Source organism: Andrena cerasifolii, chromosome 16 (genome assembly GCF_050908995.1).
Source record: "Andrena cerasifolii isolate SP2316 chromosome 16, iyAndCera1_principal, whole genome shotgun sequence".
Lineage (NCBI taxonomy): Eukaryota > Metazoa > Arthropoda > Insecta > Hymenoptera > Andrenidae > Andrena > Andrena cerasifolii.
Genome location: NC_135133.1, coordinates 9,811,765 through 9,824,207, shown reverse-complemented (window position 1 = coordinate 9,824,207; position 12,443 = coordinate 9,811,765). Strand labels below are relative to the sequence as shown.

General features: G+C 46.0%; 2 protein-coding genes across 2 annotated transcripts; one reads left to right on the top strand and one right to left on the bottom strand.

The window, feature by feature from the left end:
- The first annotated feature begins 385 nt into the window (after positions 1-385).
- Positions 386-9,575, top strand: Mgtor (nuclear basket protein megator). The gene is made up of 11 exons (XM_076828910.1): positions 386-733; positions 1,063-1,225; positions 1,292-1,513; positions 1,584-2,535; positions 2,615-4,852; positions 4,917-6,905; positions 6,987-7,397; positions 7,480-7,845; positions 7,926-8,115; positions 8,277-8,600; positions 8,679-9,575. The coding sequence occupies exons 1-11, from the start codon at positions 562-564 to the stop codon at positions 8,789-8,791; spliced, it is 7,140 nt and encodes a 2,379-aa protein (XP_076685025.1). The 5' UTR covers positions 386-561; the 3' UTR covers positions 8,792-9,575.
- Positions 8,804-11,334, bottom strand: LOC143377554 (uncharacterized). Its single transcript, XM_076828955.1, has one exon. It carries the CDS (start codon positions 10,994-10,996, stop codon positions 10,493-10,495), a length of 504 nt encoding a protein of 167 aa, XP_076685070.1. The 5' UTR covers positions 10,997-11,334; the 3' UTR covers positions 8,804-10,492.
- Between the last annotated feature and the right edge of the window lie 1,109 nt (positions 11,335-12,443).

Below are 12,443 nucleotides of genomic sequence, written 5' to 3'. Positions count from 1 at the left end.
CGAAAATACAATGGTTTTACAGGAAGGAGAGTCGTATAAAGTCAGAAATATATGTCTGCACACGCTAAGTGAAAAATTCTTATAATTAAAAAGGATTTCGTAAAAAAAGCAGGAAGTTGTTGATTCAATATTGGGCTCGCGGGAACGGCGGAACAAAGAAATACTGAATTAAAAAAGAAGTAAGAACGTATTCCACTTAAAGCAACGTTCATCTCCGGGATATTTTACATGCCGTTTACGCAGATCTACGACATAAATTAATAAAAGCGAATTTCAAGGTGGTTTAATTACCAACGCAGTTTAAAAGGAAATAGCACACTAGCGCTTATTGTTAGTTCGGCAGTTTCGGCTGATCAGAACGCTTGGGCTGGTAGTGTAGTAAGCCGCGTCAGTTCGATAAAGCCCACAGTGATTTACGAAGGAGGCCGAAGGAGGAAGGCGAATAGATTATTGAAAGTGTTATCAAATGTGCCTTCGATCGAGTACAGCTATTCACGGAGCACGGATTCAGCATTGAAGAGAGATCTGCTCGGTTTATAAGTTACATTTCACTGAGGGAAGATGGAAAAAACAGAAGAGAACGAGCACAATGCGTTACGAGATGTTTTAACTGACGAAGAATTGACGCAAATCCCGGATGGATTAGTTAAGAAACTAAACGCGCATTTCAACGATAAATTCGAACAGTACATTACTGCTAAAGCGGTTTTCGAGACTAATAGGAAAAGCTGCGGTAGGTTCGAGTCGGATTTCGCAGTTTTTCTTGTAATAACGATCAGCCGGTTTATTTACATAGAGGTGTTAACCTCCTTCTGTTACGGATGTTGCCGCGCTCGTTGAACGGCTTATGTACGCCGAATACTTTCTCACAGATACGAGCGATTCATTCTTTAGTGTACAAATATGAGGATCCGTCCTAGTAACGTTATACAAATTAGAGGACTTGAAATAAAGAGATATCGCACTTTTCAATGGTTCCTTTCCTACCCGAATAAAATTCGTATATCAGAATTAACTGAAAGCTGGTAATAAGAATTTTGTAACTATTTCGCAATGTTTTAGATCAAACTTTGGAGAAGTTGCAAAAGGATTTAGCCGAGGAGAAATCAGATTTTGAAGAATGTAAAGGGAAATTGGATTTAGCAGAAAAATATACCTCCGAGTTGCAAACTAATTTAGATGAAGCCAAGAGTGAAATACACAAGTTACAGGACACTGTTAAAAGGTATATTTTTAAAGGGTATACAATTTACGATGGATGTAATATTCAATTTGATATTTACTGTTACAGGCTCGAGAAAGATAATGCAGATTTACGTAGGCATAGAAATTCAGTGGTGGATGAGAGAGATGCATTGCAACTGCAAGTTGAACGGCGAGATACGGAGATCGAAAGAATGCATACTGAATTGTCTTCCTTAGGGACGCAGTTACAAAATGCTGTTGCTGCAAAATGTCAAGCTCTAACAGAAACGGAGGAAATTCGAAGTCGCGATATGACTCTTGAATTTAAGTATGCATCTCAGCGAAGTAAATAAGAGATGCAAGTTTCTTCGGCGAATATATCACGTGAATTGTTTTAGGGAAAAGCGACTGGAACACGAGAGAACTTTACTTTCGCAACAAATGGCAAGCCTCGAGGAAGAATTGGCGAAAAGAATGTCGGAATTGCAAGCGACGAGAGCGGAATCATCTGCGCGAGCTCTGTTAACGGATACGCGTTTGGCACAGCGTGAGGAGGAATTGCGCATTGCTAATGATGCGACTGCACAGATGCGAGAGACTTTTGCGTCTCTTCAAAGACGTTGCGACGAACTCACCCAGAAACTGGAGGATCAGCGCATCCATGAAATATCTATGCATGGTAATTACAGAGAAGAAATTAGCGCTCAAACCAGACTCGCAGATCTTTATAAAGGAATGGCCGATGAAGCGAATGCAAAAGCTGAAGAATATAGTAACGCGGTTAAAGAGCTCCAGGAATTGCTAGAGCATGCCACTGACCAGTACGGAACGCTAGAGACCACGCACAATCAGCTTCAGTTACAGCACAAACAGGACTTGGAAGAAAAAGAACAGAAGATAGACGAACTTTCGAAAGAATTAAATCACGCAAACGAGTTGCTTAAAAATATTAAACAAGAGAGATTAGATCAAGCTGTCGAACAGCTCGCGCCAACAGCAGCCATAGCTAGCCGCGTGCTCAGGAAAGGATTGAGTCTTACCCAGATCTATACACAATTAGTTGACACGATGAATGAGCTGACGTCGGAACGTGAGGAGATCGAGCGCCTGAAGTCTCAGATGGATGTGATTTTACGTGAACTAGAAGAGAAAGCACCTGTTTTGCAGCAACAACGCGAAGATTACGAAACTGCCATGGCCAATATCACGACGCTTACATCAAGATTAGACGAACTTTTGGCGGAGAATCATAGGCTGCAGGAAACGGCAGACGAAGCGAATCGCATTGCTAAACACCATACTAAAGAAAATCAAATATTGAAAACGGAATTGTCAGATTTAGCCAGACAGGTATGTGAAAATTAGGATTGTATTTGAGTTACATGTCTCTCGGCGTAAACTCGCATGTGTTAATCTTATTCTGCTTCAGGTGTGCTTCCTCTTGAAGGAAGTGCAAGAGAATAGAAGTGGCACGGCTCTCCACGCCAGCGATTTCTCAAATTCGATGGACATAGATCATCTTGCTTCGTCCGAAATTATTAGTAAAAAATTGGTCACTTTCAAAGATATTGAAGAACTGCAAGAAAATAATCAGAAGCTGCTGTCGATAGTTCGTACGTTATCGTCGAGGCAGGAAGAGATCGAGAGGGCGACTGATGAAATCAATTCTGGGGAGATGAAAGAGAAATTGGATAGATATCTAGAGCAGCTGGAGGACATGCAAGCTGCTCAAGACAGGCAAGCGAAAATGTTGGAAGGCCTTCTGAGGCAGCGAGATATGTATAAAAATATGTATCAGCAATGTCTGAAGCAGACGAACGTGTCAGACAAGAAAGAACCTCTTGCTACTCAGGAAGAAGACGCGAAAGTAGTGAACGAAGAAAGGTCTACTACAGACGAGGCGGCGAAAACCACCCAGGACGAAGTTAACAAAGAGAAAGAATTGGAAAGGCAGCTGACAGAATGCGAAGCTAAATTGAAACAAGTTACAGATGAGTATGACACCTACAGAAAGGAAAGAGCCGCGCACGAACGAATGTTGGAAGAAGAGGTCGAGAGACTTAGAAAGGAGGCAGAAGCAAGTTCAGCTAGATGCTGCAGATTAAAAGCGCAATTAGATTCAGCCAACGATAGGTTTAACCTTTTGCAAGCAAACGTTGCATCTTACAAATCCCAGATAAAAGTTCTCGAGGAGAAGTGTTTTAATTATAACGTGACAATCGGCAAGCACGAGCAAAGTTTAATGATCTTAAAGGATGAAACTTTGGCGGCTCAAACGCGTTTGTCTCGTGCTGAAGTACAATTGGAAAACATGCGACAGGAAAGACAACTTTTACGTGATTCCGAGGGACGGCTTTTAAAAGAACGCGAAGTATTCCAAAGGGAACGCCAAACGCAAGCTTTGTTACGAGCGGACGTCGAATCCATCAAAGCTAGTTTGGAGCGTGTTCAGGCCGAGGGTCAGCTACGCGCTGAACAACGTTTAGACGATGCTACAAGAGAGTGCGCAGCTTTGAGACGACGATTGCAGGAGGAGCAGGACCGATTCAGAGAATTATCCGCCCATTTAGAAAGGCAACTAGCCACAGCACAGGAACGGCTGACAGAAGAGCGCAATATCTCCGAACAGATTCGCGCAGAATTGGAGCAAACACGTCAATCTGAGTCCCAAAATGCGCAGCGCGTAGAAGAACTGCAAGCTAAGCTCAGACAAGCCGCTTCTCATTCGATATCGAAACCTTACAACGGTGACGAAAATCTCGTGAAGAGATTAAAGGAACTCGAGATGCAGCTCGCATCAACACAGGTAGAAGCGAAATCTCTGTCAGAACAATTGAAAGCGTCGAGGCAGCAGAGCCAGCAGTACTGCGACATAGCGGAGAGCGCGGAGACGCAATTAAGAGAACTAACGGCGCAGCACAATAAATGTAAAGAGGAGTTGGAAACCGCTCTGAAAGAAGCACGCGTAGAAGTAATGTCTCTGCAGAAGAGAGTGCAGGAATTAGGGGAAGAGCTGACGAAAGTTTCTAACGGCAGACAAGAAACCGACTCGGAATTAAGAGAGAAATTAGCCGATGCGGAGAGAAAGCTTGAAGAATTAGACGAAGTTAAGGGAGAATTGGAGATTATAAAAAGTGATTTACATAGCGCTTCGGTAACAGCGATGGAAGCCGAAGAGAAATACGCTAGAGAGATGGTACTGCATTCAGCAGATCTGCAAACGTTAGCGAAGCTAAAAGAAGAGGCCCAAACAGTAGAGCAGAGGATAACAGTTCTAACACATGAAAGGAATTCAGCCGTCGAAGCTTTAGAGCTTGGTAAAACAGCTTGCCAAGAAAGGGAGAAGAAGCTGTTCGAAGAGATGCAGGAACTGCAACAGAGAATAAACGATCTGGATTCGCAGAATTCGATTTTGCATAATCAAATTCAAGAGTTGAGCGACAAAACTGCGATCATGCACAGCCAACAATCGAAGATAAGCGAACAGGAAAGTCCCGATACTAGTTTAGAAGCGATGAATCGTAGTTTCAGCGGGCTTGAAGATGATTCTAAATCGGCGGAACAATTGCTGAGAGTTATGAAATATCTGAGACGCGAGAAAGATTTAGCTGTAGCGAAGTTTGATGTCCTCAGGGCGGAGAATCTTAGATTGAAATCTCAAGCAGAGGTCAGTATCGCGTTTTCGAAATTGTTATTTGCCATTTGGCTAACTAATGTATCTTCTGTTACAGGTGTTGGAGAAGAGATTGAAGGAAACGGAAGGTGTTCTCAATTCGGAACGAGAGAAGTCAGAGATCGACGTAGTGACCACGTCTAAGCACGCAGAGCTGTTACGGAAAGTCGAAACGTTGAATGCGATCACAGACTCTAATAGGATTCTGAGAGAGGAAAGGGACAGCTTGAGCGCGAAGGTCTCAGAGCTTACCGCAAAAGTGGGAGCACTTTCCGAAGAAGTTGTGCCACTTCGAGACACATCGCGAGACTTACAGGTGAAGACCGAAGCTTTATTACAGGAGAATACAAGTCTTAAAGCAGAAGCGACCAGATGGAGGCAGAGAGCTAATACGTTGGTGGAGAGGGCCAACAAGACGAGCCCGGAAGATTGGCGTAGATTGCAAACTGAACGCGAGAATCTTAGCAAGCTGCTCACATCTGAACGCGAAACGCATGCCAAGCGCGCAGAAGAATTTAATCAGTTGAAGACAGAGAAAACTAAATTGGAGGAACAATTGATGCAGCTTCAGAAGCAGCTCCAAACTCAAGGGGAGCAAGTTCAAAAGGTTTGCGAAGAGGCGCGTAAATTAGGTCAGGACTTGAACGAAGCTCTCGCCGATTCCGTTTCTAAAGCTAAAGATTTGGCGACACTGAGGAAAGAGCTTGGCGAGAAAGAAGCAGTTTTGAATGACATCAAGAACAAGGAAATTCAGATCAGAAAGATAGCAAAGAAATACAAGACCCAATTCGAGGAGCTTGCGAAAACCGTGGAGGAAGAGAAAGCTAAATCGGAGGAGTCTCGAATCGCGGCTGGTACTTCAGGAAGCGAAGACGCTGCCCAGACAACGCAGGAGCGCGAGGATCAATTGCGCGAAGAGGGTCGCGTAGAATTACGTCAAGCGAATCTCGAGCTGACTTCGAAGATCGACGAATTGTCTCGTCAAATAGTTATCGCGCAGACCGAAGCAGACACGTTTAAGAAAGAAATCGACACGATGAACAAAACAAGCGTAGAGAAGGAGGAGCGCGCGAAGCAGGTGTTGAAAGGCGCGAGAACAAAGATCATGCAGTTGACGGAATCGAAGAAGATGTGCGAGAAGGAATTGCTTGATCTGAAGACGAAACTCGAATCTGGCGGTACTGAGTCGGATACCGCTGAGCATGACGCTAGGGTGGTAGCTCTCAAGTCCCAAATGGAAGGTAGAATCTCCCGCCTGGAGCACGAGAAGTCAGAGATCCAGGCAGAGAAGGAAACACTTGTGCAAAGAATCACTCAATTACAGCGACAATTAGCTGGCGTTAGTGGTGTTAGCGCGACCACGGAACCACCGACGGCTAACATTAAACCAATGTCCGCTCGTGCTGAAACTCCATTAGCGAGTATTCGTCCCATGAGCGTGGTGGTGCAATCCAGAACAGCTGCCGTTTTGCCAACAACTGCTAGTGCACCAGTGATGGTTGCGCCTCACCAGCAACAGCAGCCTCAGCAGCAGGTAGTGCACACTACCGAAACAAGCTCGCCGACTAGTAGTCTTCCAGATTTTCAGCCAGCCAGCACCAGCAGTTCGTCGCAGACAACGCCCAGTACTTTACGGCAGCTCGTTGTACAGCCGCAGTTAAGCGAGTCGGCGGAATCGACGCAGAGAGAGGATCCAGAGAGTGCAGAGACGCTAAACGCGCAGCAACAGCAATGCCAGCAGCAGCAACAGCAGCAGCAGCAGCAGACTGTCGCGTTGGTCAGCCCAAGAGTCGAGCAGCAGCAGCAGCAGCAGGCTGCAGCGAGCGACCAACAGCAAACTGTGGCTAGCAGCTCGACTCAGTCGGTGAGCACGTCGCAAGTTTCTACGGGGCATAAGCGACCCAGGGCCCTTGATTCCACGGCATCTGGCTCGGGAATCGTGGAGGGAGTGGATCATAGTAGACAGGAGCAAGCGTTGAGCCCCAAAAGTAAACGGACCAGGCAAGAGATGCCCGCCAGCGCAAGTGCTTCAGAGATCGAGTACCAGGTGAATTTAGATCCCGATCACTCGACACGTATCAGACAGTAATTACCTATTCCAAGCATGATGTATTGATTAAATCTTCAGGTACCAACGTCAAGCCAACGGGACCAGGACGAAGAGGTAGAAGAAGGTTGCGTGGTTGTGGTCGACTGTGATGAAGGTGAAGGAGGCGGTAACCATCAAGCGCCGGAGGAGGAAGAATTTGATAACGATCCATATGAAGAGATGGAGGAGGAGGAGGAGATGCCTTATGAAGTTGAGGCAGAAGTAGAAAGGGATAATAACGAGGTTGAGATTATAATGGGAGAAGATTCCACGAGCGTAGAAGTCCCTAGACAGGCGCAAGCAGCTGCGCCCACGAATCAGCAACAGCAGCAATCCGAGGCGATTAGTAGCGCTGGGCCAACAGGAGAACCGCCCACGTCGTACGCAACCCGATCATCGCGTGGAATTGCGCCGATGCCTAGGCAACAGCAACAACAGCATCTTCTCCTGGTTCGTTTGTTAATGACTTCTCCATTTGCATGACTGAGCTTTAGAAATAGCAAGGGGGATACTAATAGCGTTGAACTTTTAGCCTCAACAAGGGTACGAGGATGGAGGCGACGACAGCATAGTACCAAGCACTCCGACATTATTCGTTCCACGACGGGGAGATGGTTTTGGAGAAGCTGTAAGCTCGCCACAAGTGCCCCAAGGACGTTTCACATTCGGAGATTCGTCTGCGCCAACAACAGCATCGTCAGCCCCCGCTTTATCGACTCTCTCTGGCTCAGCAGCTCGAACGATATTTGGCTCGTCCAGCTCCAACGTGACACAAGCAATTCAAGAAATCATGGACGACACGAGAATGGATCTTGCTCAGTTAGAAGATGGTGGTACTGGTCGTAGCGTGCCTACTACACCCTTGCAAGTTTCACCGGCGGCTGATCTACCACCTTCGGTAAAACATAACGATCAATTGTGTCCCACGCGACGTTGCAGTGCTGCGATGCATCGCCTAACCGAGCAATCTCTCTTTAGACAAGCAGCGGACCATCCGAGGAGCAGGAAACGCCGGTTTCAGTGACGCCAGTGTCAGTAGCAGGTACCACTGTTAGCGATACTAGCGAAGAACCTGCGATACCTAGTATTCGGGTAGTCGGCGTCGATGATCAGCAACATAGTCAAACAGAAATAATCACAGAACCTATCAGTACGACACCAACTGAAGGTAGCGATCGCAAAGCCCGCACTAATATATATAAGTTCGTTTATAGGTTGAATCGTAAACAGTCGCAATTTATCATGCTCGGGGTATATTAATGCGATTTGTATGCGCGTACAACAGAAAATGCAGTTAACTAACGAAAAAGTGTTCACTCACCCATGTAGGAACGAGTTCGGAGAGTGAGAAACGCATGGAAGAAGCTGGTCCTTTAGCTTCCGGGGACGACGATGCGGTAGACACCGGCGAAGGAACCGAAGAACAAGGTGGCGACATAGCGGAAGATGAAGTGGAGGAGGAGAGCCGCGAAGCAGAAGCGTCTCCATCCAGCAATACACGACAAAGACGAGCTGCTGTAGCTGCAGCCGCAGCTGGCGTCGCGCCTAGTGGCACCAGAACCGCGACTGCACGACGATCGTCGCGATCGCCGTTCAGGGCGGCTCGCGGTAACCGGCCCACCCCTATTGTTTGGGAAAGTCAATCCGGCAGGGGTAAGTGCACTGATAATATATTTGCAACATCATTTTCGGTGCGTTTTCTTGACGGAGATATGTTAATTCCCTCCAAAGGGCAAGCTGCGTCCCGAGGGCACGCGGCGAGGGGAGCACACAATGAAACCGGACGAGGCCGTGGATCCAGAGGGCGTCGAATGCGCTCCAAATATCCGTACGCGCGGTTTTAAGCTATAAGCTGGTTTTTGTATACGAGGTCACGTGAGAAATGCGCATTACTGTCTCTGTGCACGAACGGTGTAACGAACGTTGGCTGTTAATATATCAACTTTCAAAATGAGAATATTTTTATTTAATGTTAAACAGTAATTATGTTGTACAGATAGAATTTTCGATACATTTGTTAGTTCTACACCTATATGAAATTACGGTAAAATCATTTTCGTAATGGCAGCGTTCGCCGATATTTCTCGAACCTAAATTTACTATCTGAATCACTAAATATGCAACGCCATTCCGTTTCAACATCTTCCACATGAAAACCGACATTCCTTTCGACGGGTTCTTTTTAATTCGAAGCTAGGAAGTTTAATCAAAAGTACGTAGCACTAAGTTGTCTTATTTATTTACTTGTAGAAGTCATCTTTTTTTATATAATTGTTATTCCATTCTTCGCGAATCATTGGGGGGGAATACCTGTACGTGCGAGACATTCGCGCACTGCGTGTTTTCACATCCTCGGTCGACATTCATATCCTGGGCGGCGGTGCGTGTACACGCCACGAAACTGTTTTTGTATCATCGAGAGCGTTTATTGAGATGTACAAGGAGAATCCTATTTTTCAAAGTGCGTTCTATTTCTTAATATTTTACAGAATTAAGCCAATACGTTGACCTGTAATTCACTTCTTTTCATCGGTCATGCGTTCGCATAGTATATAGACGTAATATACTTATGACTTCCACGTGTCAGTGATAAATATTGATAAATATTAATAAATATTAGAAAATAAATACCTATGATTTATAAATGTCTACTTGAGCACACTTTAATATCTGTCACGAAGCGTGTTATTCGAATAAATACGAGGGTAGCTATACACAACGTGACGGAGGACGCGTAGAAATATATAATTTATTCATACTTCAGTCTCTTATCTGATTTAGCATTACCGGCGACACTCGCCACCGAGTTTCGTCACTCAACTACACAACTATCGTTAATACTTTTTAAATACTTAAACATCTGGCGTTTCGCGGGAGCATGCGAGAAATCAATCTCAGATACCGGCGCGGCAGGCATACATAAATACTTTTTCGTTGCAGTAAAAACGAAATCCCGTAATATTTATGCCTGCGCTGTTAGTATTAGTACAGAATTAAAGTAATATCACAATGGCGAATAACGCACCCTTTGCTAAAAAGAGTGCCGTAAGTAACGATTCCTAAACTAGTAATATCCTTTGGTCCCCTTACGCTTAACGCAAATTAGAAGATAAACCGAGTAGTTGAACGCGTCGTTTACAGTTTAAATGTTAATCAAATTCCAACTTTCCCTGGCACTTCCGAGTAGGTGACAATACCGTTTCCGAAGGAGATGAAAACCAATCGGCTCGGTGCATCGAAAGACAGCAGTATTTGCAGTTGTCATTACTTTTCTGTAAAACAGGTGTCAGGCAGTGCTCCCTCGACATTTCAGCGTCGGAAAAACAGCCGTCACGTTGCTGGGCACCGGGCCAATCCTCTTTGGGTGTCACAGTCTAGACGCCCGCGTTAAACCAAGCCGGTATGCCGAATTGTCGCATATGTGACACGTTGGAACCAGAAAAGATGACAGGACCAAAACTATTCTTAAGTATCCCGTTCCATTAACAGCCCCTTGTGTCCGTCACAACTCAATACTGTCGTTCATCCACAGTTTCCCTCACGCTTCAAATTAGAAACACTTTGAGCTGTTTATGGTCCAGCTGGTGGCGACTGTGGAGCGCGTTAATCTCGCAGGAGCACCTGTCGTGCTGTTCCACCCTGACCCACTGCCTCCTGGTCTTGTTGGCCTGCAAGCTCCACAGCTCGATCTCGATATCCTCGTAGTGGACCTGTACCGGCGAGCATATCAAGTCCGGATTGCTGCAGCACCCCGACTGGCCGTCGCAGCGCTTCAAGACGATGTAGATCGGCTGGCTGGCGGTATCCCCAAAACTCTGGACGATCGGCTGCATCAGGTCCTTCAAGTGGTACGCCCGGAGCTGCGGCTCCTTGCAGACGAACTTCTTGGCCATGTTCACCGCGCTGGAGAAAGATATCCTGGACCTCGGATGGTTGTGATGAGGATGGCCCTCGCCATTCGCTACCGTGCCGGCATTCGTGACCATGCTGGCCAGCGGGATGAGTACCATCAATCGTAACAAGCAGGTCCTCAGTGATCCACTTCTCATGCCTCGTCTCTGTTAATTCAATTACTAATAGACTCGAACCACGTACTCCTTTCAGAACCGCTGCCTAAGGATCCACTGGCCGAAAGCGACGTGCACCGCGGTTTCCTCGAGCCCGACACCGCCGATACTCGATAAACACATCCGTTGCCGCGTGTTTTCTAGGCGAATCACACCCACCACCGATACGTAGCCGTGTCAAGAGGCGGCTGACTGAGACTTTCCTGCTGCCAGAAGAGTATTTATACGTGGGGGAAGAGCTTTCACACATGCTCCAACGCGAGAGGTGCACGCTCGTCGATAGGGGATTATACACACGCCGCGTCCGGTGTCCTACGATTCCGCGGCGATATTTACTTATGCAATCCTTGAAGCCGCCGGGGTATCCTAGGGAACGGGAATCGACGTGGCAGCGTCGGACCACGCATCCGCGGTCGCCTAAGCTCGACTAAGCTGCACCTATCGTCCCGGCTTTCGGATATTCAACGGTGATAACGTCTTTACGTAATCGCTACGCTATAAACAGTATTCGATACGGAGAGATTCTCTCACTTTACTCTCACTGCACGCTGCCCTCCTCGATATGCCTCGCCGGCATGATTTGTAGCAAAGGAACGCATTTATATCACGCTCGAACTTCGACTTTTCTCCCATTGATATGGCGCGCGAACGGCTGCCAGTGGTGTGCACAAGCTGAAACGCGGATTAAACGAGCGGTTATCGAACGGGTAAATAATTTAACGACCCGCAAGTGAGATCATAGCAATCGCGGGAACCAGATCTTGATTCATTGAAGTCCGTGTAATTCCCTGGCGAGACTTTCCTCCGTCATCGAGATTTCCGAGCGTTTTCACGTGGACAGCCTTGGGTCCCCTCTTCTTCTTCGGGAATTAAGATTGACTCATGCTATCGCGATTCATTGGGGGACATGCGAGGTATTCGGCACCCTGCGCGCGGATTCTGTGGTCAACATTGCATATCATTCAGCAGTCTTTCGCGACGAATGATTCAACAGATTATAAGAAATAAAAATTTATTTCTTTTATTCCTAATCTTGTGCGGCCTTGAAGGTCATAGTATACCAAATGGTTGAATTTGTCTTGACAGTCGCTTTCGTAGCGAGTAATCAAATATATAGCATTCCATTTCAAAAACTGAAGTTTTAAGGCGAATATTGCGAACACCAAATATTAACACACCGCGGTATGTTCGGTATAAAAACCAGTAATAGTTGTCCTCGTCCATTTTTTTTACAAATTCTTGGCATTTGCGAGAACCCGGTATAAGAAGCCGTCGAAATCAATTAATTTTCATTTGGCCAATTTTAATGTGCCCGCGTTTTTGAAAAGGTGGCCGTAAAGAGGACAAATAGGGCTATATCCTCATTCTTTTCAAATTTTTAAATAGTGCCCTGCTATTAAAAACTTGTAATTGTTTAGAAAAATTGCAA

What these genes read in the sequence shown, in the direction of transcription:
- Mgtor (XM_076828910.1), top strand. Translation starts at nt 562, where the DNA reads ATGGAAAAAACAGAAGAGAACGAGCACAATGCGTTACGAGATGTTTTA. An exon ending in AACAACAGCATCTTCTCCTG is followed by an intron (nt 7,398 to 7,479) that starts GTTCGTTTGTTA and finishes TTGAACTTTTAG; the next exon opens with CCTCAACAAGGGTACGAGGA. An exon ending in CGGCTGATCTACCACCTTCG is followed by an intron (nt 7,846 to 7,925) that starts GTAAAACATAAC and finishes ATCTCTCTTTAG; the next exon opens with ACAAGCAGCGGACCATCCGA.
- LOC143377554 (XM_076828955.1), bottom strand. Translation starts at nt 10,996, where the DNA reads ATGAGAAGTGGATCACTGAGGACCTGCTTGTTACGATTGATGGTACTC.